Source organism: Ambystoma mexicanum, chromosome 5p (assembly GCF_040938575.1).
Source record: "Ambystoma mexicanum isolate Mex_15411 chromosome 5p, UKY_AmexF1_1, whole genome shotgun sequence".
Taxonomy (NCBI): domain Eukaryota; kingdom Metazoa; phylum Chordata; class Amphibia; order Caudata; family Ambystomatidae; genus Ambystoma; species Ambystoma mexicanum.
The window spans coordinates 251,645,013-251,671,395 of NC_090930.1; the positions used below are offsets into that span (position 1 = coordinate 251,645,013).

A 26,383-nucleotide genomic window follows, 5' to 3' on the forward strand; every position below is an offset into this window, starting at 1 on the left:
CCGGGACCCCTGAGTAAAAGAAAAAACTGTTTCACTTTCACTTACTGTATTTCTCCTCTAAACCATTCACTGAGCTATGGGGCATACTACCCCCAGCCAATGACTGCCCTCTCCCTAAGCCCCTCCGCTGGCAGCCATCTTCAGAGTTTTACTGCAGGTTCAAGTGTTGGGAATCCTCGTGTTTTTCTGTGTGCTGATCTACGTTTTTGACGCTTTTTTGGTAAAAAGTTACATTTTTGTCAAACAGTGACCGTGTGCTCTTTCTCTTAATCAGCCGACAAGCGGGTATTCATTTGTCAGTGAATTTTTACGCCCCCTAAGGGCAAGTTTGTCGAGTTTGGTCTTAGTTTTCAGAAGGTCATCAGGCCTACTCCGCACTCCCGACCATGTCGGAAGAGAAAAAAGAGGAGAAATGCATCACTGCACATCCTTTCGACCCTGCCCATGTTGGTGTCGGAAATTCAGAAGAGGATGCCGCTGACCCTGGGTCTGATCCTGGTGGTCCTGGATTAGCCTATTGTGAAAAAGAGGAAGCACCACTGATCAACCGCCACACCCTTGCCACGTGCCTTCCCCCATGAGGGTCCCAGACACTGGGACGGACACAGTGACACCGGACGACATTGTCACAGCGGGCAGATCGCCTCAGCCAAGGGCGTCTCCACTGGATGAGATGGGGTTGTTTCATGCACTGGATGCCACAGCGTCCATGCTCTTCCAGCTAACGCCTGAAGAGACCAAAAAGGAAGGTTCTCTTTACCAGAGGCGCGTGGCCAAAAGGAAAACCATCCTGGCAGTGCCTCACCTGGAAGACGTTTGGGTGGAAGGCCTGGCCCTGTTCAACATTCCGGCCAAGCTGGATAGGCTGGAGAAAAAGTTCAGGGCGCCAGAGTCTGCACCCAAGTGCTTATGGTCACAACCATTGTCGGACTCTGTGGTGTCGTCATCGACCTCAGTCCCTTCGGACAGTGTGGGGAAGAATTTGGATGGCATGGGCAGAACCGCCAAAGCGGCCAACGCACTTGCGATTCTGGCCAGGTACGACAGTGAGCTGTGGCACAAGCTGGCCCCGATTCTGGAATTCGTACCAGACGAATAGCAGGTGGAGGTGATTTCCCTCCTCCTGGAAGGGGAAGTGGTGTCGGACCATGCAATCACAGTGGCCCTGGACATCGCCGACACAGGTTTCTGACGGATGTTGAACAGTGTCTGCCTCGTCACTGGCTGAAGGCCACCAATTTCCTTCATTAGGTCCAGACAAGGGTACTGGACATGCCCTTCGACAAGGATAACCTCTTCGGGAAGACCGTCGACAAGTCCTTACAAGCCATCAAGACTGATATGAGACAGCTCGAGCCCTGGGCTCTCTCCAACAACGCCACTCTTCCTTTCGTGCCTCAGGCGGAAAGTCGAACAGATCGACAAAGGGTTTTGGTGGAGATTCCTCGTCGTACCATCAGCCCTCACGTTGGCCGTTGGGAAGCATCGGAAGTTCCTTCGCTTCGTGGTGCAAGGAAGACGCTACCAATTCAAGGCCCTCCCTTTCAGCCTGAAGTCGGCACCCAGGGTGTTTACGAAGTGCCTGGCATCAGTGGCGGCCCATCTACGTCTACAGGAGATACACGTGTAGCCGTACCTTGACGAATGGCTAATCCGGGCCAAGTCAAGGGAAAGGGCCGTTGGACACCCGGAAAGGACCATCCAGCTGCTGATGGATCTGGGGTCCTCTGTGAACTATCCGAAGTCCTGCTCGATTCCATTGCAGAAAGCACTGCACTGTTCCTGGGAGCCAGGCTTACCACGGTCTGCTTCGCATCGCCCTGGTGGGAGAGGGTAGCAGCCATTCTGGGGAAGGTACAACGGATGTTTTCACTGAAGATCACCACGGTGTGGACCATCAAGTCGCTGCTAGGCATATCTTCGTGCATCTACCTTATCTGGCTCTGCAGGTTACAGATGTGACCTCTTCAGGTGTTCCTGGACGCTTGCTGGATACAAGTGTCAGGAAGCTTCGCAGACAAGATCCCTCTCGACGAGGAGTTCTGTCCGGCGATACAGTGCTGGGGCTTCCACTCCAACATCGCCCCGGGCACATGGTTCCAGAACCCCCTCATACCAGGAGACAGTCACTATGGACGCTGCCCTAGAAGGATGGGGAGCCCACACCGGAAGTCGTCACGCCAGAGGCCTATGGCTGTCGGAGGAGAAGACGTTGCACATCAATGTTCTGGAGCTGTGGGCGGTGTTTTGGGTCCTCAAGTCGTTGCTGCCTTCCCTCAAGGGCAAGGTGGTGCGGGTCTTCACAGACAATACCACCACAATGTTTTACATCCGGAAACAAGGGGGCACCAGATCCCCAGCGCCCTCCAAAGAGGTGCAGTACTTATGGCACTGGGCCGTCGCCCAGGGTATGTTCCTCATTCTGTTTCATCTGGCAGGAGTAAAGAACATGGCAGTCGACTCTGAGGATGGAGCTTCGCTCTTGCCACGAGTGGGAACTTCAGCAGGACCTAGTGGAGAACCTTTTCGTCAAATGGGACAATCCCCAGATCGACTTATTTGCGACGGCGACAAACGCCAAGTGCCAGAGATTTGCCAGCAGGTTTTCCCAGCTGGGGAGCATGGGGGGAGACATTCTCTTTCCCTTGGGAAGGCCTCTTTCTGTATGGGTTCCCTCCGTTGCCGTTGTTACTTCGAGTCATCAGTCGGATGATACTCGTCGCACTGGGCGTGGCCAAGGCAGATGTGGTACCCGGACCTTCTCACCATGTCAGCGTCCCCACCAGTCAAGCTGCCAGTGCTCGCGGATTTTCTCACCAGGGAAGGAGGCGCCATTCTTCACCACAATCCAGGGTCTCTGAACCTGAAGGCCTGGCTCCTGCAGTGCTAGAATTTGGTGGCTATGATCTCCCAGCGGACCACAAGGAAGTTCTCGCCAAGGCTAGAGCATCGTCTACTTTGAAATGTTACAGACTCAAGTGGAAGAGATTTGCCATTTGGTGCTGCTCCCAGAAGATCGACCCTCTGAGGGTCACGGCCCCTCTGGTGCTTCCATATTTGCTGTCTTTGGCCAACTCGGGGCTGGCTCACGCCTCCATCAAGGTCCATCCGGCAGCTATCGCCCGCTACACCTGATCCCCGGTGTGGTTCATGATCATGTCATACCATTTTCAGTACAAGCTGCTACCGTTCGGCCTCATTTCGGCCCCTTGTGTCTGCACCAAGTTTATGACGGTGGTAGTGAGCTGTCATGATGCCTACCCACCGGGGAACCAGACCAGGTCCAGCAACCCCGGAAGCAGGCATCAAGTTATTTTGAGCAAGGCCAGAAACCCCTGCTAGGAGCTGTTTCGGTGCGGTCCTGGCGCCTATGGCGCCCGGCTCATAGAGTAGAACTTACCTGATGCAGACCATGCTGCAAGCTTACCTGATGCAGACCATGCTGCAGAGCTTCAGGCCAAATGAGGCTTGGAGGGGACTATTTTACCTAGGGACTATTTTTTACTCGGCCGGGGCTGGGGAGGAATACTTACTTAGGACTACTTTGGTAGCTATTTAAACCACGCCCAAAGAGCAACACACGCTTCGCGTTATTCTGCATCCAGCAGTGTAACGCTCACTGTGTCTGCAAGCCTGCATCCAGTCTTCTGCCACGACCGCCTCGAGTCTGCAGCTCCTAGAAAAAGGGAGGAACAGAAGGAGAAGAGGTTAGAATAAGAGCAAAACCTTCGATCCTTACCTGAATTCCAGATCCACCGCGCCTTCGAGCTGGAAGAAAGAAGCATTTTACACGCGCCGCTTCGCCTGCTGCAGCGCCGCGCTGAACTCACCGGCCTCTGCAGCATCCTCACGATCCACCGCATCCTTCTGCACGTTCCCACCGCACTCTGGCACCTAAGAGGAACACAAGAACAGCAAAGGTGAGCCAAGGGAATAAACAGAGGCAATAGTAACTACCCCCATAGACTTACCTGATTACCGCCGGGGGTACTATTCCTCTTCACGGGTCGGCAGAGTCACCATTGCATCCTCGCCGTACCCCGGCCCCTAAGGGTAACAAAAGGACAAGAAGGTGAGACGAAGGGACAAACAAGGGGAACTCTTCTCACCACAATATACTTACCTAATTTTACCGCCAGAGGCATTATTACCCGAACCTCATATTTTCTCTCCACACCTGAATAAGGGAGCAAGCCACAGGTTACATTCTGGCCTTATTTTATTGAACTGTGTAGGATAAGCTAAATCCTTACCTGAACTTCGTCAGCTACCACGAGGAACTCTTCGCTGGGGTCAAGCTGCAAACTGCAAGGAATCGGACAAGAGTGAAAGTCAGACATGTGAACTCTTACGAAATACATACTTTTCGGAGTCAATATTGTTCTGGAACTCACCAATTCCTTCGAGCCAGTGAAGCAACTGGTTATCAACGCGCCTCTGCGCTCAATGCAGGATAGAGAGCTAATCTTTTCAAACCATCAGGTGAGACTGTAGGAGGGGACATCAAAGGTGATCTGTGGGGAGAACAGCAGGGGTGGGTGGGGGGGGGTTTACGCTCAACTCCACGGGTGGTTAATTCCCTTTGCAGAAGAATATTCCTACAGGCCAAGCAAACGAAGCTAGGTGGGCCAGTCCAGTCCGTCATCTCGGCCCTACACATCACATTGGTGGAGACCGCAGCTGTCCAGTCCACATCGACGCCTCTGTGGGAGCCAGGTGAGCGTAACGTGAGCCTCCTGGGACTGGATGGCATTCACCTGTACCTTTATCTCTACAAATTGATGGTGAGGTCTAGTTCCCCGGTGGCGGCCCTCCAGTCGTGCTAGAGGCTGGAGGATGCGCTCTTACATGTAGGATTCTCGCTCAACCAGAAGAAGTACCAGCTGATTACATCTCAGTCCAGGCGGTTTCTAGATGTCAGTTGGGACACCGTAGGTCAGAGGGTTTTCCCTACCCCCGAACGGCTGGTGGCAATCCGCAAAGATATTCCTCGATGTCACCATGGTTGTTTCAGCACCTGCTGGGCCTACTAGCCTCATGTTTGCTTATGGTTCCACATGGCAGGCTCAAGAAGTGGCGTCTCCAGCTTCACTTGGCGGCTTTGTGAGGCCAGGAAACAGGTTCACAATCGGATAAGTTGTGCGTTCCTTCTGCTCTTAACTCGTGCCTCCTCAACGTCAATTTATCGGGGGAGCACCGTTTGCTCCTCCGGAGCCCTTTCTGGTGGTGACACAGACTCAACCCTCCAGGGATGGGGTGTGTGGGGGGGAGGGGGTTGTGATGTTGGTGCCACACTGCATTCACAGTTCGTGGTCCAGGGAGGAAGCCAATTCTCACATCAATCTTCTGGAGCTCCGGGCAGTGCAGTGGGATTGGCGCTCCAGACTTTTCTTCCCTTAATCGGGGGGCAGATCGGTGCTTGTCAGGACTCACAATTCAACAACAATGTTCTATTTGAACAAGCAGGGGGGAACCAGGTCAAGGGCACTCTGCATGGGGGCGTTCTCGATCTGGGAATGGGCTGTGTCTCAGGGCAACTGGATCAGAGCGGTTCATCTTCCCGGGGACAGCAAAGCAGAAGCAGACAGGTTGAGCCAGCTGGGCTCCAATACTTATGAATTGGAAGTGGACAGCAACAAAATTGATCCTTTCACCTGTGGTGCACACCCCCTTGTTGATCTCTTTGCGTTGCAGGCCAACCACAAGTGCTTGATCGCATCATGGGCGGGACAGCAGTCTGGTTCCCTGGACAATGCTTTCCTGCTCTCCTGGGCCATCCTCAACAGATAGGCCTGTTCTCCTCCTCCTCCCTTGCGCCAGAGGCTTTTCTGCAAGTTCAGGACTTCTGTGTGCTGCAGACTTCTCTTCATTGCCCTCCATTGGCCATCAAGGCCCTGGATTTCGGACCTTCTCCAGTTTAGGGTGCAGGGACCAATATTGTTGCTGATCCGCAGCGGGAGCTTCCTGACATGGGGGAGGATGTGGTGCAGCACCCAGACCCAGCCAGTCTGGCCCTAGCTGCTCGACTCCTGATCAGCTGAGGCTCTGGTCAGCTCACTTGTCAGAGAGCAACTGAGATGTAAGCCAGGAGGCCAGAAAGCAACTCTGATAGGGCATTACGGCTTTAGGTTTTACCTACCTAGAATAGCTGTGTGCCATTCTTAAAAATTGTGCTGTAGGTGTACCTGAACTCGGTCTGCCTGGTGCAATCCTAAATTTGTGTAGATAGTTATTGCTTACCTTAGTCTGTGTTCTACTGAGCTGAAAAGCAATTGTAATTGTGTATTAAACCACAAGGTCTTACTCGCCTGGTATAACTGTGTGTTATCTTGAATGTGGATGTTGGTTTCTACTGTTCCTTGAATGAGTGTTTGACTATTCAGAAAAGTATACTTGCAGGTTTGTTTTAATATGCGATTCTTGTGATTCCACTTCATGACTCACAGGGTCTCCTACCCTTGACACTGTAAAGTAATGTAAATGTAACTAATGGTTTTACTCCCCATGAACAGGTGTGTCCTATTCTAACTGGTTGATAAGGTCTTTATTCTTTAGAAACGATTAGTTTTCTGAACAGTGTCTATGCTTTGGTCTGTGTACTTTAAAGCATTGTGTTGTATTTTTCTAATGTGTTTGACTCTGTCAAAGTACTTAACCTAAGGCTTAACCTGGCCTACTGCATTTATAATAAACCTTTATTTTTTATAATACTTCTGGTTGTGTTTCTGTTGAACCCTTGGAATACTACAAGATCTTTGTACCTTCCTACAGCCCTCATCCCCCTGCCCAAAAAAAACCTGGCTGCTCTGTCCACGTTACTATATACTTCGGTGGATCAGCCTTATACTAAAAGTTTTGTACTGTCTTGTTTGTATGGTTTTACTAAGCCCTTAGATGGACTTCCGAAAAACTGTCCTAACAGTTCACTATTCCGAACCTCAAGGAAATAGCTTCTTGCGGCATTGATGGAATTGGTTTTATTGATCATTTTAGAACAGATTGTGTAGTTATTCATTTATGGTAAAGGTTGTTATATGATGTAATGAATGAATCACTGTCGGTGCACTTGGCTTTGATTTTAACACCTTATTCGGTAAGGGTTATAATCAGGGTAAAATGTGCAACGGAAATCAAGACTCGTTCATGCCAAATTAAATTGGGGTTTGTCTTCACCCTACTAGGGGTCAGACAGTGTGATCCAGGCTTCAAAGATGGATTTAAATTTGGTTGAACAAACCAGGGATTCGTCTTGGATAGCTGGAGCCTTATGTGCCAGAAATCAAGAGCTGGCTATCCAATAACCCTAATGTTAACTGCCATCCTTGAAACTTTATTTCCTGGAATGCTTGCGGTCACATCTCATTTGTTTACCAATCCTACTGTTGGCTGATCTTAAAAATGCATTCCATAATATCTTTACAGGAAACCACGATTATGAAATCTCTGGTATTGGACGGTTATGCTTCCAACTTTCATGCTGCCAAAAATGGTGTTCAGGGTTGGCCCTTTGGCGGTCTACTAACTTTTGTGAAATTTAGAAGATTTGAATGCATTGAACAAGTTATGAGCGTTAGTTCTGTTATCTTGGCAATCCATGTCAGGTTTTCCACAGAATATGATTTAGATATTCTGATTCTTAACGTCTATTGGCATGCCAGGCTTTGTAATTTGAGCGTGTTTATTGATCACATCTTGATGTGTGCAATTATTGGCATGAAAAATGTGTGGGAGTTCACATACATGCTACATGCATGCTTCCAGATACTGTGCTGGGATTATTCCAAAAGATGTCTGGGGAAAGAATATTATACATCTATGTGCCAAATATATCTGGGTGGCATGAGTGTAATTAGAATGGCTCTATAGCTGGCGACATTCAAACCAATTTTACTTGGTACAATGATACCTCTCGATCAACACTAGATTACTTTTTGTTAGTAAAGGTTTCTTTGAGAAATGTAAATCTCTCCATAGATGTCCGTAAGAATTTAGTGGTCATAGTACCTTGATTGCCGAATTTGAGACTACTTGTGGTCTAAGGTTAATGGTTTCCAGTAATAGTGCTTTGGAACCCCCACCACTACAACGTATGAACGACCTCACCACAGCATATTTAGGTTTAACCTTACCCGAATGGCAGTATAACATCTTGTCAGTGGACAACTATGAATTATTTATAGAGGATCTTATAAATTATAGTTTTCCGACTAGTAATACGCGAGCAAGTGATCATGGAAAGAAACATACACACCGCTTTGACCCTGAAGTAGCACAGAGAAAAAAGGAAATGAGAACTCAAATAAGAGCCATTATCAGTGCTAAGAATCTGTCACCATTAGAGATGCGCTGTAACATCAAAAAAGGGAAGCCGACCCAAAATATTGGCTGCGGGGAAACCGTGCTATAAGAAGTTAGCGGGATGCAGTATGCATGCTGCAGATCATGCGAAACAAAAACTCGCAGGCCTTCCGGACATTAATTAATGATCTTGAGAATGTCCAGTAAGTTGGCCAGTTGAACACTGTATCTGAGCAGGATTGGGTAACACCCTACAAAAATCTATTTGCACTCAGAGTGCGACAAGTTGTAAGTTAGCCCAAGGAAGTAGCTTCGCCCAATAATTACTGGAATGCCTATAAATTGTGATCAGTTTAAAGAACTAATTAAGATCATCAGTACTTCTTGGGCCCCAGGGACAAATACATTATTAAATCTTCTTTTCAAGGGAAACCCATGGCCATGGGCAGTAATTTTGTCTATTTGAATGTATTACAAAATCATGGTCAACTGCCCACATTCTGCCTATATAAAGAAAAAGCTCACAGCAAGATCTGAGAAATTATAGATCTATTGCCATACTGGATGCCCACATCAAGGGCTTTGCGGCCTTGCTTTTGGAGCATCTTGAGAAGTGGCAATCCAGAACAGGTTGGATCCAGAAACTGCAGACAGAGTTTCGTAAACACCAAGTGACCTCTTTAAATGGATTTACATTGAAGAGTATAATGAGTCAGGCATGGTTCAAAAAGTATGATTCAGTTTTTCTGGCAACCATTGATCTTTCGGCTGCATTCAATGCGTTCGATCAGAGACTATTGTGGGCAAAACGAAGAAAATGGACGATCCCTGAAGGACGCTTGTATCTAATCATTGGGTTGTATGCAGTGTCCAATGTGCAAATCAGGTTAGATCAGAGTGGAACCCTCTCCCGTTAAATCACAACTTTTAGAGGAGTCGGGCAGGCTTGTGTTTTGGCACACTCACTGTTCAATCTCTATATGTCTGATATAGCTGACTTTTTAAATCCCCAGTCGCATTTGCCATATCAAAAATGTGCAATTTGAAACATGTGTGGATAGCCTATGCAGACGACCTTCTCATATTTTATTGTGCGCAGCTTGGATTACAACACCTGATTACTAACCTTTCCTGATTTTGCCTGAAAGTAAATCCTGAAGTCTTGCACTGTACCGCTAAGAAGAAAATCTCCAAATACAGTTGGCATATTGCTTCTAATGTGATTGAGCGGGTCAATAGTTTGTATCTAGGATTTCCAATTACTGTGAAGCTTGAGAAGTACTATCTTGAATGGTTAAAGGCTACTGCAGTTGCTCTTTCAAACCAGCTGTGTAGAGTTGATGCAAAGTACGTAAAATTCTCAATGGTGCCTGTAGTGAGGTTTTATGAGGGGACGGTAGACCTGAAAATGTTCCAGTATTGAGATCCTGGCTCCTTGGGTTTTAGATTTCAGTTTTAGGATTGTTATGGCGAAAAGCCCTTAGGGTTCCAAGTTGCGTGCCTTTGGCTGCCATGAGATAGGAACTTGGCCTACATTCATTAAAAGTGAGAGCTTTTTGGAAATGTTTATCTTTGTATTATATCATTTTTTGCCCAAAAAAGGAATATTTATTTTTCAGATCTACAGACCATTTTATATATGAAGGGAAACAGATACATAAATGAGGTCTCCATGTTTTGCGTCAGCTTACCCAGGGAAATTGGTCTAGCAGTTTGTGATTTGACTTCCAATCCGGGGAAAGTGAAGCTGGCTCTATTTAGATCCAATTTGGTAGCCACTGTAGAAGGAATTGCATGAATCATTTTAAGTGGCGCACATGAAAAATCTGGTGTTTCTGCCCCATATCTTGGCATGTACACGGATAGGAAAACCAGACTGTTTTCTGCTATTTAATGTTAACCTTAAAGGTATTTGTACTGCGCACCGTCACCACCGGAGTGGTCCCCAGGTGCTCTGGCCGATCTGAAAAGGAGAGTGTGAAGAAAAGGTGTTATGGGGGTGTTAGTAGGGTGTAGTGGGAATAGGAAAGTGTCAATTGTGATGTCCTGTTGGCAGCTACAGTTGGTTTGCACAGTTCACTAAGCTTAAGTGCGAGTTTCGGCTTTGTGCGAATTCCCATTTGCTGTTGTGCCAGATTATGTGGTGTACTCTTGCGTCCCGTCCCCTTTCCTCAATGCTGTATGGGTGACCCTCGCAAGGGACGGGAGACAGAAACTTATTCACCAGAAAAATATTCTTCCCCTTTAAATTTAGAGATGTGCCGAGGCGCGGCCATAGGAGCATGCGCTGGCCTGACTCCGCCGACCGGCTCCACTCAGTCCCCTTTTCTGCGTTGACGGGAATGGGCCGAATTCATCAGCGCTACTGGGTTTGGCTTCGGCCATGTAATACCACATGCTCTTACCCAGAAATTATTCTATCTTTTCTTTTTTTCTCTAGATACTTGGTCCTCCAACGCCACGCTCCTCCCCAGCGCATGTCGACTTCAACAGGCTTCAGCAGGTGTCCAGCCTGCGAGGGGCTCTTCCCCACAACAGACCCCCACGCCCTTTGACTCTGCTGCCTTGGCCCTGACCACGGCTGAGAAGGTTGCTCTGCGTGCGATTCCTGACGCCTCGGGCGCTGAAGAACAGACTAGTAAGGTTGAGGGAGCTCTTCCAGACATCGCCTCCGAAGGACCTCAAGGACTTGGGGGGGGGGGGGGGGGGGGGGGGGTCTCCTGATCCTTCTGGTATTGGTGCTGAGGGACCGCAAGGTTCTTATACCAGGGTTACTCCTGAGGGGCAACGCCCTAGTACCGGAATCATGTCCAAGGGGGCGCCTTCACACAGCATAACCTGCAGTTCTGCCAAAGGCATGTCTTGCAGGCCCCGGCCTGAGGTGCGGGCTAGGCTTTGCGCTGCAACACCAAGCGTATTGGCCGGGCTGGTTCCAGCGAGCCAGGCACCACGACTCAGGCACACAGCTCTACAAAATGGCCACCACGCCAGACTAAATGGCAGCTCGTCCGTTACCTCCTCTAGCAGAGCGGGTCGAAGAACAAGTTACAAGGTGGGACTGTGGTCAACCAGGTGCGTGGCCTACAGCTTATCCATCAACGGCGCAAGGCAGGTTCCCCCTGCATCCCAGACAGTGTGCCCTGGCCCCAGCAGCCCGTCGCCACTCCGTTAATATCTCCTGCCACCTCCTCAGCCTCCGAAGACAGGTTCTTCTTAAGGTTTCTGGCGCTGATGCGAACACCCCAGATGGGGTCTATCCTTCGGGATGCTATCATGGACATGCTCCCTCAGGTCACCCCATTGGTACCCTTAGTCATTCCACCAATGGCTCCGGTGCCTCAGGCCCCAGTGCTGCCCACGCTTCCTTTGCTGGCTCCTGCTCCTGCCCCCATGCTTCCGGCTGTACAGGCGGTTTACAGGCTCTGGTTCACACACCGCAACCCACAGCGCCCAGTACCCCTCCACCAGTTCTGGATCCTTCGAGCACTCGGCGGACCCAGATGAGGAGGAGGACCCTGACACGCCATTGTCTGTGAGTGCCTTCTACAAACGCCTTGCGGCCCTGGCGGATTATCTGGGCCTTCCTCAGCCCGAGGATGAGCAGTCCGAGAAGGGGGTCCTGGCAGAAGTCATCACGCTAAGGCCCCCCTCCAAGACTGGGATCCCGATGCAGAAGGACGTTGTCGCACTGGCCGAGAAGGGGTAGCTTAAGCTGCACTTGTTCCAACCTGCTAATCGGCGCCTCAACGCTAAATACAGGCAGCTAGAGTGGGATACACTCTTGCTTTCGGCGCATCCACACTCGCACTCCTCTGTGATCGCTGCAGCATCCCTATAGTCTAAGCCTCAGTTATCTTCAGCCTCCTCGGCGCTGCTAGGCATAGAGAAGATTTTGGAGGCATACAGGAAAAAGCTGTAGTCCAATGCCTCCCTGCAGCCGCGTCAAGCCTGCGCTGATGCCATGCTGGCAGCTGCTAACCAAAGGCTCCATGTGATGGTAGTGACCTCTTCCACTCCTCCAAGGATGAAGAATTACATCAAAAGATCAGCTCACAGACAGCTGAGTCTTTAAGGCCACGCTCAGGGCGTACACCTCGCAAGTCCAATCCACGCTCCGACAGGGGGCTGTTAGGGAGAATTCTCATAAATGCCTGATTTCCCTTACCTAATGAGTCCCTAGGCAGCTTTGCTGGATTTCTAGGATTTCTTTTTCTCACCTGGTAAGAGTGTGAGCCTTTTTTCCCACTCTTACATGTGTTTTGCTGTGTGTGTTTTCACTTTTTTCTGTGATCTTGAGCACTGCAGCCTCAACTACTCCATGGCCTCATATTTTTCATGTGTTACACAGCACCTTCAGTGCTGTGACACAGGGTTGTCTTTGAGACTTCCCCCTGACTCCATTTTTTGGGGCTGACTACTATCCCCCAGAAAAAGTAAAGTTGCCAATAACTTTACTTTAGTCACTTTAAACCACAGACCCCCAGTACACCCCATCTCACATGGAGCATTGGAAAGGGTTCATTCTTATCCTTTTTTGTCTGTTTCTCTTGGAGCATTGTTTCGCTCCCTTTACATCACGACTTGGCTGGTGGCAGTGGTAACTACCCTAACTTTTCTATCGCGGTTATCTTATATAACCATGGTAAAGTTGCGGGCTATTATATTAGCCCCGAACATAAACCCGCTTGACCAAATACATTTAATTTTGGCTCCAGCTGGGTTTATTCGCCATTTCTTTTTGTTAGTCTTTCTCGTGTTTTACTCTGCGCGCCAAACCGGGGATGATTCCTTTGTTCTCTGCCTTTTCGCGGGCTTCTGCACAGAAGTCCTCCTTAAAGCGCCTGAAAGTCTGGGTAGGCAGTATGTGAGGGAGGGATCTTCGGACCTCTGCCATGGGTTCCCTTGGTAACCCAAGTCGCACCCCTGTTTGATTAGTTGAGGGGACTGTCCTTGCCCGGACAGCCACCCTGCTTTGTGATTGACAGCTAGGCTGTTATTAATAGGGGAAACTGCATAAAAAAACAGTCTCTGGGACTGGAAAGGCAGAGTCGCCACTGGAACGAAAGAACCAACCAGGATCAGATGGAAGAGGACCCCTACAACGACTGAACCGCCCGGTGAAGCCCTGCTGCAGGTCCGAATCTTCAGAATCCGACGACAGAGAAGATCCTCCAGGAAACTTCTTCGCTTGAGTTGGTGGGACCACCCAATTCGTCCAAACTGCAAGCCAGGACCCCTCCTTTGGTCGAATTCACTGTGCAGAGCTACAGTGGGCCGGATAGCCAGGAAGGTCGGACCCTGCTTGGGTTTTAAGGAGCGCACCTTTTATTTGTTGCATTGCTCTGCTGCTGGTTTCTTCCCTGGGTAGTGCAGGACCCTCCAGTCTTCCTACTTCTTGTCAGTCCGACAGTTACTTCAGGAACCATGAGCCTGCAGGTACTACCAGGAACGTCCGCCTCAGCTACAGCTTCCTCTCCGTTTTAAGGTACTGTGCAAATCTGGTTGTTCGTTTTGTTCAGCCGCGGTTAAAGTGTTTGAAATCTTTCTCCAATCCGAGGGCTTGTCCTTCTCTCCTCTTTGAACTAACTTTTCTGCCAAAGCACCTCGTCCGGAATCCGTGGCATGAACTTTACCGCAAACTACCCTGAACCGTGTGATCTTGATCTTGCTGTCCTTTGTGTAACTATCTGATACTGCTCACTTACTCGTGAGATAAGTCTGGCTGCTCAGCCATCGCTACCACTTTAACTGTGTAGTACAAGCTTGTACCAAAGGTGAATTTGTACTGTCACTTGTTGCCTTAATTGTGGTGTTCCAAAAGAGTACTGCATATAATTCTGCCTAACAGTGAGATGTCTAAGTAGCCATTTCATGTGTACGTCTCACTTTTATGTAAATCATCCCATACTTATGTGTGGCAATTATACTTAATGGACATATATGGGATATAAATTGACAGTAAGTCCCACGCCTTTGCACAGGTTCAAACAATAATTCCCTGAAAAATGTAATCAGTTGGCCTAGAATTTGATAGAAATACATGCATTTTACTGCCTGCCGTGTGGAGAAAATGTTACTACAATTTAACTCGACATTTGTTTTTAGCCTCCAAACAAAAAGAAAAAGGAAAAAGAGCGTTGCACTGCCCTTCAAGATAAGCTACTTGAAGAATTGAAGAAGCAGCAAGAGCATGTAGTAAGGGTTTTGCAGAGGATGAAATTAGAAAAAGAAAGCTGGCTTCTGGCAAGTGAGTATACTTTGTCTCCAGTTGCATGTAATTGGTGGTATTGTACTTTTTTAAGTAAATGATAGAGGAATGTTTTGATGACTGAAGAATGTGTAGTTAGTGTTCAATTTTTTGTCCTTCCAGGCTTGAGATGATTAGACTCTAGAAGACCAAAATGTTTTGTTCACATTGTAGAATACAAAAATGAAAAATGAGGCCAGTGCTCTTAAGTTATGCAAGAAACAAGGGGAGTTCATTGGAGTCACTCTGCCAGACATAAGTCCCGGTAACGAGAGCCTTACCCAAATTCTTTAGCACACTATCTTTTACAGAGGAGTAATATCCAAAACATATCTGTCTTTGTCCTGCCCTGGGACTGTCCAGCACCAATATGCTAGGCAATTCCCCTCTGAACAAGAGTACCGACAGCAACCCCAGACATGCGTTTTGGCCGGATTTGACCTCATCAACAGGCTTGACAGCGCTGACAGGCGGAGAAGCTCCAGGTACCAAATCTGCCTATGCCACGCCGGGGCGATGAGGATCATCCTGTATTGGCACTGTTTGATGACTCTTAGCATGAGAGGAAACTGAGGAAACGTGGCCTTTCCACGGGAAGGATAACTCGTCCCTCAGGCTCCTCGGAGAATCCGCTGGCAAACCTTGGTCATTTGGAGTTCGCCGCCGTCACAAACAGATCAATCTGGGGCCTGCCCCACTTGACGAAGATGCAGTACACCTGTTCCCGCCTGTGAAGTTCCCAGTCGTGGCTGGAGCGCAATTCCCTGCTGAGGGAGTCTGCAATGGTGTTCTTGTCTCCTGCCAGGTGAAGAGGAACATCTCTTGACTGACAGCCCAGCGCCACAATTCCTGCGCTTCCTTGGAGAGCGCTGGTGATCGAGTGCCCCATGTTTCCTGATGTAGAACATTGTGGTGGTGTTTTCCGTGAAGATCCTCGCCACCTTGCCCTTCAGAGATGAAAGGAATGACTTGAGGGTCCAGAGCACTGCTCGTAGCTCTCGGATACTGATATGGAGATCCTTTTCCTCAGGAAGCCACAGGCCTCTGGTGTGCAGACGTCAGTGTGGGCTCCCCTGCCTTCCACGGAAGCTTCTGTGTTGACCATCTCCTGATGAGGGGGGTTTTGAAACCCAGTGTGGTGATGGAGTGGATGCACACCACACTATCGCCCGACAGATTGCCTCGTCGAGTGGGATCTTGTCCGAGAAGTTTCCGGACACCATATGCTAGATGGTGCGAATATATTAACAAATACCAACACTCCACTGGTCATTATCGTAACATTAGGGGCTCGCTGTCATGATGCAACACGTTTGCTTGTTTCACTTAGGGTGACATAAAATGAATGCGCATTTAAAATGAGTGTCACTTCTTACTTTGATTAACGCACTAGATTGTGTGAGGAACCAGGAATGAGACACGGACACAGAGGACTAACAGTGGTTGCTATAATCTTTTATTTAAATAATAAAAGGGTTGGGAAAAGCCTCACTGTCCATACTCTTGGAGGTATTTCCCAACCTCAACCAAAACTGATGATCTGTTCTGTATCAAGATGTCCAAAGCAAACATTTTCTGTGTGCGAAATTCTATCCCAGCTCTTGCTTTCTAGAAACGAACTCATAGGGGTGAAGGCTATGTCTTTGGTCTTGAAGGTACACAAAATGTTAGAGTTCAACAAAAAAAGTATAACTCCAACCAAAGGAGATAATAGTCGCAGTTCCAGGGGATAACTCCCGTCCCCAGGTTTCTTCATAGCAAAATAAAAAGTTCAAAGAAACGGCTAGTAGCCTGAAAGGATAGCTTCCTCCTCTTGGCGTCACAATTCACCCCAGTAGAAATTACTTCTTTCCCTAGGCTTTTTATGACATTCAGTATTGCTCATATCCTAAAGGTGCATGGATCTTCTTTGGGATTCTCCTTTTGAAAACAACACAACTTGAGTGTGGGTCCCAGACTCGCAAGACACCTGGTATACTCTCCTAGCATGTTCTTTTCCACATTCAATGCAATTAAAAAATCCTAAGGATATTGCTCTTCCTTGGATTTTTCCTTTACTCAAATTGAAAGGACATGAATCTTCCTTGGGGCTCATCTTTCAAAACAACACAACTTGAGTGTGGATGCCAGACTAGTAAACACACCTGATATACTCTTCTGTCAGTTTTCATTCTACATTCAATATAATTCAAGGTCATAGGCAATTCTCCTTTTAGGTTATGCAGTTCTTGTCACATACTTGTCTTTGCCTGGTATACTTTCCTGCCAGGCCTGTATGCGGTTCAATTTATAAAGCAGTTTTGTGGTTTACTTTTGTTAAGGAGAATTCTCATTCTATGGCTAATTTCCCTCACCTAGTGAGTCCCTCAGCAGCTTTGTTGGATTTCTGGAGTTTATTTTTCCACTTGGTAAGAGTGTGAGCCTTTTTCCCACTCTTACATGTGTTTTGCTATGTGTATGTTTACTGTTTGTGTGATAGTGGGCTCTGGAGGACAACACTCGATGAACCCCACTTTTCATGTGTGTTACACAGCACCTTCCGTGCAGTAACAAAGGGTTGTCTTTGAGCCTTCCCCCGACTCCATTTTCTGGGGCTGACTACTGTCCCCCAGAAAACAGGTAAAGTTGTCATTTACTTTACATAGTCATTTAAAACTACAGACCCAGTACACCCCATCTTACATAGAGTACTGGAAAAGGTTAACTCCTATCCCCTTTTGTCTGTGCCTCTCTGAGATTTGTTTTGCTCTTTTGACATGCAGACTTGGCTGGTGGCAGTGCTATCTACCCTAACATTTCTACTGCGATTATATCATATAAACGTGGTACTGTTCCAGGCTATCATAGTAGCCTCGAACATAAACACACTTGATTAAATAGTTTCTTTTGGCTCCGGTCGGGTTTATTCACCATTTATTTTTGTTAGTCCTTCTTGTGTTTTACTTTGCGCGGCAAAGGTTTGCCTCCTTTGTTCACTGTCTTTTGGCGGGCTTCTTCCAAGAAGCCCTCCTCTTGGCGCCTGGGTGTCTAGGTGGGCTGTATGTGAGTGAGGGGTGTAGTCGCCCCCTGCACAGGGTATCCTTGGAAACCCAAGTCGCACTTTGGCATGATTGGCTAAGGTGGTTGTCTGGGCCGGACAACCCCCCCTGCTGGGTGATTGACAGCCAGGCTGTGTGAATGGAGGATTTTCACATAAAAGGCAGGACTCTTGGGCTGAAAGTGAGTCACCACTGGAACTGCAAGGAACCGAAGAGAAGCGGAGAAGAAGACGGCTGCTGCAACCACCGAGTCCCGGATGAGCCCTGCTGCAGTCCTGAGCTATCTACCCTTCAACGACAGAGAAGATCCAGTCCGGAGTCTTCTTCCCTTGAGCGTGGTGGGATCAACCAGCTCATCTTCCACAGCAGAGGATCCTCTTCGTGGTTGAAATCGCTGCACACTGCAGTAGTGGTCCGGATAGCCATCTGTAGAGCCTCTCCTGTTTTATAGGAGTGCACCTTTTATTCACTGTCGCTGCTGCTGCCCTCATCCCTGGGTAGTGCAGATCACTGCTTGTCTCCATGACTGAAGCTACAGGAACCGTGAGTCTGCAGGAACTATCAGGAACAACTGCCGTGGCGCCAGCTTCTTCAAAGAATAAGGTACTGTGTCCAGCTTCGAGGAACTAGGATGAACCCTTTTCTCCTCATCCAAGGGTTGCCCTTGTCTTCCGTCTTATAACTTTTGCTTCCTCTGTTGACAATATCCAAGTACTCCTGGCAATCTTCAATCGTGAACTATCTGACTGTGTGATCCTCGACAACCCGGTTCCACTTGACACTAGTGCAGGCCTATTGACTTTTATCTTCTTATCAGAAAGTGTTCGCTGATTTGGTCTGCCTTGACAAAAGTATTGCCTATGATTTTTGTCCCCAACTCTCTTTGGTTAACTCAGGTTCTAAGTGTATTTTAACTCCGGTAACATTTCTTCCCGCGGGTACGCCTATCTTTAGTAAGACCGAACTGTCATTACTGTCAAAAAGTGATCGCATATGTATTCCCGGTAGCGTCTTTTGTTTCATAACACCTCTCTTTCAAATCCTAAGGTACTTACCTTGAGTTGTTCTGCACAAAGAGAATTGGTTGTGTGTAGTGTATTTTACATGTGGTTTTACAATAATAGAAGTGAAGTGTTTTACGAACAGATGGTCTAGAAATAAATGTACTTTTACTTTTCAACCAAAAACCTTGAGTCAGTGTTTGCTTGAGACACAGTAATCGTGGTCCTTTGTATAATCTCTACTACTGCTCATTTGCTCTTGAGATAAGTCTGGCTGCTCCGCTACTGCTACCACTTTAACAGTGTAGTACAGGCTTGTACCAAAGGTGAACTTGTATTACCACTTGTAGTCTTAATTGTGTTTAGTGGTCCCAGGATTCTGCCTAGCAACTTTACGCTCCTGAAAGGTTTCTCCCTCTCCCAATCAACTCCTTTATGGCTTCCCAGGTTGTGCGGTATCTGCCGTTAAGCACCCCTGCATCCCACCTTCTCCCATTGAGCTCAATGGTTTGCTGGGGTTGCTTCGGCGTGGATGTCGACGTGTTTACCGGAGTGCGAAGTCAGACAGTTTATACAGCATTGGATTCACATGCTTTTGAATATGCCCCGTCATCAGTCTGGGAAGCCTCTAACATTAGCAGTTTACCTTTTAATCTTTTAAACTGCTTGTCATTTTAGTGCTCTATTGCAGTTACTTTGGGTCATACTGCCCAAGTCAATCGGGCAGGTCCACGTTGATCTACCCCTGGTGCCCATCTACAGATTTTTTATTGCACTTTAAATGTTGGGAGTCCTTGAGGTTTCCCTTTTCCAATTTTTTGGATGTGGTTGTCAATTTCTGATTGTCTATTCCATCAAGATCATCTGGTTTGGTGTTAAAATAGTCTGTCTGAAGCCTTCAGGAGTTGGTTGAGATGGTAGAAGCGCGGAAGAAAAGACCTTGTAATACCTGCTCGGCCTGTAATCTGTGAAATGTTTACATCTAGGATCTTCATCAACAGTGTCTGTTCTGCCTATACTCTGACCACGACTTGAACAGTTGTACAGTCTGCCAGTCGTTCTCATACGAGACCCGCAACAACTGCCACCACAAGTTAGTGTCCTAGTTTGATGAAGGTGCCAGGGCCTCTGACTCAGCCTCTGTCTGAAACTATGCATCTGCCGGGCACCTCAGACCCCTAGAGCGCACTCCCTCTTCAGAGATAGAGCTCCCACAAGCAATCTTTTGATGGACCCCCTAGGGGACCCTCGCGTATGGAAACAAGGCACAATCACCACACACACGAACGGATACGCCAGACACAAGGTTAAATTCCCAAAATCTAGGGTTTATTGCAAAGCAAATAGTCTGTCGGTCGACTGGGTCTCAAGTCCCACAACGTGTGTCTCCCAGACCTCGTGGGACGCAAGAGAGCGAGCAGTCTACATCAGTTACATATATACAAAACAATCATCTTATTATCAGTAGTGACATATTCAAAACCGCCCATAATGTATCTTTCGAAGGGATTGTGTCCTCCAACGTATTCCTCAACTTTGATGGATCATCTCCCCGCTTGCTGGCCTGGAAACATTTTTTCAGTAGAGGGCGCTGTGCGTCGACGTCCCTCGAGCCGATGTCTCTCGACGGCCTCTGTATCGGCGCCGACGTTATCACGCGTATAAATAGACTCGCGCATCGTTCGTTGCTCAGTTCGGTTTTTCCGCACTTCGTCGGGCCTCGGAATATCGTTGCTCAGTTCTTCAGTCAAATATATCAATATTCCTTGTGAATACCGACTCGTACTCATGGCTTCCTCACCCGAACCGACGACTCCACGGTCCGGCTTCAAAAAATGACGAGACTGTGGAAACAAAATGTCATTGACGGATCCTCATAGGATCTGTTTATGGTGCATGGGAATCGAGCACCATTGTTCGGACTGCAAGGACTGCATGTCCATGACGGCGAAAGCCTTGAAGGAGTGTAAGGGGAATCTCGAGAGAGGTAAGGCAGTTAAAACTTCTTCGAAAGTTTCCTCGGCGGAGTCGAGACATTCGTCTCCTCGCCATCACAAAAGACATTCTCGTTCTAGGTCTCAAAGCAGTTCCCATCACTCTTTGAGATCTAAGCATTCAAAAAAGAGACGCCGAAGATCCCCTTCCTCGTCTTTGTCTTCTGTTTCCCCAAAAAGGCTCTCCTGCCCCACAAAACATAGCTCTCAGGCTGAGTGGGAGGAATTCAGGAAAAAGATGCTAAGCGCCTTCGAGAAAGCGGCCTTGACCCCCTCGAAGACTGTTGAGGGTGATACCCTGGGTGAAAGACCCAAAAAATCAAAAAGCTGCGAGTTGCAGCACCCGGCGAAAGAAGCCACTCGTGAGCGTCGCAAACCCTCGAGTAAAGGCAAAGTTGCGTCTTCTTCGCCGTCGTCGAAGATCCCTTCGACACATAGATCGGCGTCGTCGACGCCGTTATCAAAGGGTTCTTCGACGTACAGGTCAGTCGAGTCGACGCCGTCTTCGACGCCGAGGAAGGAAAAACCCACGGCCACCTCACAGCCAGTGGCCATACCCAGAGCCTCGAGCACAAGAATGTCGTTGACAACCTCGAGTAGAATCCCGATACTCTCGAGTTCATCGAGGCCTCGACCACCTTTCTCAACGGCTTCGAAGCCTTTAACGTCCGCGTCGACGTTTTCTCAGCCAATCATGATGAATTTGGCTCCTTCTGCTCTGGAAATGGGATTTATACCATTTTCAAGACCTGATCACTCCACAGTCTAATCTTCTATTTATGAAGAAGGGGAGGATTCGGATCAGGAAAGACCTTTTGGGTTGCAGGGATCTGCAACTCCTGCACCAGAGGAATTTACCTCTGAGGAAGGTAGGTTGAAAGACCTCCATGAATCCCTACAATAAGCAAGTGGGTTGGACACTTCCCCAGCAGTGGAATTTGCCACACCAGACCCAGGGGAACATACTGAAACCCCTTATAGAACCTTGATGGCAAGGATAATCGAGTTTATGGGGTGGTCCACACCCTCACCTGCTTTTCAGCAAGACGACACAGACATCTTGGTCAAAGGTCCACAGGTGGATCCTGTGGAGCCATTTCATGCGGCATTACAAAGGAGAATATTGGCAAACTGGGAAACACTTGAGGTAATCCCGGCAGTTAACCAAAAACTATCAGCTAAATATAGGGTGTCTTCTGCGGACCCTGAATATTTATCCAAACACCCAACTCCGGAGAGTCTGGTTGTTCAGGCAGCTACTTCAGCAGGTAGTAAATCTGCTTATCCTACTGTTCCACAGAATAGGGATGATAAGAGATATGACTCTATGGCCAAAAAAGTATTTTCCGCATGTAGTATGGCGTTGAAATCCATCAATGCTACTTGTACGCTCGCTAGGTTCAACCACACACTTTGGGAGTGTGCTTCATCAGCGGCTGACTGCCTCCTGGAGGGAGAAGAAAGGGAAGCGTTCCTAAACATCATCAAGGATGGTAGACCGTATGTGCGAATCCCTTCAAACTGGCATTGATTCCGCTGACAGCATCAGCAGGGCCATGGCAGTAAGTACAACAACCCGAGATTTGCTTGGTTGCGAAAGTCTGGTTTTGCTCCAGATGTGCAAAGCAGACTCTTGAATATGCCCTTTCACGGCTCTTCTTTGTTTGGTAAGAAGGCAGATGACAGTTTAGAAAAATTACAAACATCAAAGGCAGCAGCAAAATCCCTAGGAGCTGCAATCCGTCAGACACCATATAGCCCCTCAGGAACCTCTTGGAGAGGTAAGTCCTTTCGCTTCTATTCCGCATTCGGAAAGGGCAGAGGACAGCCGGTTCAAAGGGGTCCGAAAAAATTCACCCGAGGTGGACGGGGTAAAAATACAAAAGCCGCAGCAGGTGCCTCTTTACCCTCGGCATCTGCATCAGCCGCCTCCAAACCACTCTGAGGACTCTTCACAAAACACCAGTAGGGGGCAGGTTAACTCCACATCTGACGGAATGGCAGGCTATTACGTCAGATGCTTGGGCATTGGAGACAGTTGCCCAAGGTTACTGCCTGCCTTTTCTACGCATCCCTGAGAGTCATCCACCGGGGAACAGCTCTCTGAAAGAGGACTGAGACCTATCTTGGACAAGTTCCTCAGGAAGGACAAGTTCAAGATGGTAACTCTCTGATCCTTCAGGCCCTCCAGCTCCAGGACTGGCTGGTATCTCTGGACCTCCAGGATGCTTATTTCCATGTGCCAATCCATCTCAAACACAGGAAACACCTGAGGTTCGCAATTGGCTGCTCTCATAATCAATTTCGAGTTCTGCCATTTAGGCTGACCTCCGCCCGAGGGTCTTCACCAAGCTAATGTCGGTAGTGGCTGCAAGTCTAAGGAGGGAAGGGATCCACGTCTACCCCTACCTGGACGATTGGCTGATCAGAGCTGTATCTTAAGAACAAGCTCAGATCCAGCTAGATTATGTCTGCCACTTCCTTCACAAACGGCTTCTCCCTTAATTTAAAGAAGTCGCAGATGATACCATCACAGAGACTCCAGTTCATTGGAGCGGTCCTGGACACTTCCCTGGGAAAAGCCTCGCCACCAGAGGTGAGGGCTCAAGATATTCTGCAGATGGTCACTGAGTTTCAAAATGCCCAACGTCTCCCAGCCTTCGACTTTTTGAGGTTGCTAGGCCGCATGGCATCCTGATCTTCCTTGTGCCAGAGGCTCGCCTGAGAAAGAGATCTCTTCAGTGGGCACTGAGAACTTGGTGGTCGCAATTCTCAGGGATAATCACAGACCTCCTTCAGATTCCGGACAAGGTGGCTCGAGACCTTCTGTGGTGGGCCTGCCAGAAAAACATCTTGAAGGGGGAACTGTTTTGGCAACCATGGCCGGAGATAACAGTAGTCACAGATGCCTCACTCACGGGTTGGGGAGCCCATACCAACGACTTGACCATCAGCGGTCGTTGGTTTCCATCGGAGTCCAGACTACATATCAACCTGATAGAGCTGAGAGCAATCAGACTAGCGCTGAAAGCTTTTCTGCCATCTGTACAGGGGAAAAATGTTCTGATAATGACGGACAACACAGTGGCCATGCACTACCTCAACAAAAGAGGAGGCATAGGATCACTGCCACTGTGCAGGGATGCAATGCAGCTCTGGTTTTGGGCAATTCAAGAAGGAATCTCTCTATCAGCAGTCCACCTAGCCGGAGAGAAGAACTTAACGGCGGACGCTTTGAGCAGGCAGGGCACAGTCTCTCACGAGTGGGAACTAGCTCAGGAAGTCCTTCAGGAGATCTTCGCCCTTTGGGGAACCCCTCAAGTGGATCTGTTTGCCACTAGTACCAACAGAAAGTGTGATCTGTTTTGTTCAAGGGAATTTCCCCCGAGAGGAGCTCTAGGGGACGCGTTCGTAGTGGACTGGGAGTTTCCACTCCTGTACGCGTTTCCACCAGTCCCTGTCATTCTTCAAATGATCAGGAGGTTGAGAAGATTCCGGAGAACCATGATCCTAATTGCCCCAGACTGGGCCAGGAGAACCTGGTACCTGGACCTTCTGGACATGTCCATCTGCCCTCCAATTCGTCTTCCACTCAAGGAGAATCTTCTCTCACAGAAGGGAGGTCAGCTTCTCCATCCAGACATCAGAACCCTCAACCTTCACGCCTGGCTTCTGACAGGTTGAGATACAAGGATTGGGACCTCCCTGATGATGTCATGGAAGTGTTGCTTTCGGCCAGAAGGCCAGCAACAAAGTCTTTATACCGCTGCCATTGGAACAAATTTTGCAGCTGGTGTAGAGAAGAGAATATCAACCCCTTTTCATGTGGTACACCAGCGGTGTTATCCTTTCTACTCTACTTGGCAAATTCAGGCCTCCAAGTTGGCACCATCAAGGGCTATCTTGCAACGCTATCGATCTTCAAGCGCACTGCAGAGGAGCCTTCGTATTTCAAATGACCCTTAGTAATACAATTTCTAAAGGGATTAACTAATGTATACCCTCCAAGACCTTTCCAGGTTCCTTAATGGGACTTAAATTTAGTCTTAAATTTCCTGATGGGTACTCCTTTCGAACCACTCCACTCTTGTTCGCTAAGATTTCTCACCCTTAAAACTGTCTTATTAGTGACTTTAACATCTGCTCGAAGGGTGAGCGAATTACAAGCGCTATCTTGTAAACCCCCGCATACAATTTTTCATAAAGACAAAGTTGTCCAACAGGTGAAGCCTAATTTCCTCCCAAAGGTGGTTTCTGAATTCCACATCACTCAGAAAATTACTTTACCTTAATTCTATCCGCCTCCCCATCCGGGGAAAGAGGAAGAAAGGCTACATAGGCTGGACCCAAAGCAGGCTTTAAGCTTTTACATCAGCAGACTTGCTAGGATTAGGCAAACAGACCAACTGTTTGTAGGTTACTTAGGGCACACATTAGGACTACCGATAACAAAACAAACCATTTCCAGATGGATTATTTTGGCCATCCTGGAATGTTACAAACTAGCAGGGAAAGAGCCTCCTCAAAATCTTAGGGCTCATTCAACCAGGGGTATCGCAGCCTCCTCCGCCCCCAAAGAGGGGTTCCGGTTCGAGACACATGTGCGGCTGCCACATGGTCGTCCGCACATACTTTCACAAGATTTTACAACCTGCATTCCTCCTCTAGTCAAGAGACTAGGTTTGGCAAAGGCGTATTACATTCGGTTCATTCCTAAAAGGAAACATGGCGTTTTACTCCCCCCTCCAATTACACACCACTGCTATGGGAGTCTTATCAAAGATAAGGAATATGTCGGAGGACACAATCCCTTCGAAGAACAAGTTGCTTCTTACCTTGTAACGTTCTTTCGATGGGATGTTCCTCCGACGTATTCCTTATCGCCCCTCCCATCCATCCCCGCAGTAATACTTCCCTTGTGGTTGCAGCTTACGCTCCTTCAAGGTCAATAACCAATTCATGTAAAACAACTGTTAACGTCAAAAAGGAACTGAGCAACGGACACTGCGCGAGTCTATTTATACGCGTGATGACGTCAGCGCCGATAGAGGCCGTCGAGGGACATCGGCTCGAGGGACGTCGACGCGCAGCGCCCTCTACTGAAAAAATAAATTTAAGCTGGGAGATGATCTATCAAAGATAAGGAATACGTCGGAGGAACATCCCATCGAAAGAACGTTACAAGGTAAGAAGTAACTTGTTCTTCTTTGCAATGGTTTCGATGATTGCCAATTGACCAATATGACACCCTTCAGACATTTATTCAGCAACAGTTTGCAATTTACGAAGTCGCAGACACGATTCTTTGTTTTTGGGAACATAATGCTCTCCTTCTTACAAGCAAGCTGTGTGCAGTGGAGAGACACATTCCAGGTCTCACTATCTTCTAGTTTCTATTTGTGTGCTAGAGGTCAGCTCGATCTACAGGGGCTTTGTGAAGAGGGGGCCGCAAAAGAGAGCATAATTCAAACCATTAACTGTTCTTTCCTACCGTTTCTGCTGCACCAGCAAGACTAGCTGGCACCTGCGTAGTGATTAAATGCCTTGTTGCTTACTTCCAAGGACTTGAGGGAGGAGACCGGTCATTACTGTCTGGGTTGCCTGGGCTACATTTCAAAATGTGTGGCCTTGCTCTATGCATGAGCAATAACGGAATAGAATTCACTTACTGCAAAGCAGTTTGAACAGAAAGCAAAAAGCGAAAATTTGTCAAAATGGCGAATTCTATTCCTACAAAATGGACGCTCTCTGGTCATGCTCATGCGTCTGTACTAATAATGCTGAACATATGATGTGGTTGGTTTT

At 48.1% G+C, this 26,383-nt stretch overlaps 1 protein-coding gene across 2 annotated transcripts in view; it reads left to right on the forward strand.

Annotated features, from left to right (window-relative positions):
- THOC2 (THO complex subunit 2) overlaps positions 1-26,383 on the forward strand; it is a 2,257,836-nt gene that overhangs the window by 1,460,213 nt on the left and 771,240 nt on the right. For both annotated transcript variants that reach the window (XM_069612670.1, XM_069612671.1), the window contains exon 24: positions 14,404-14,545. In XM_069612670.1, the coding sequence (XP_069468771.1) occupies positions 14,404-14,545 (142 nt within the window). The remainder of the gene's footprint in view (positions 1-14,403; positions 14,546-26,383) is intronic.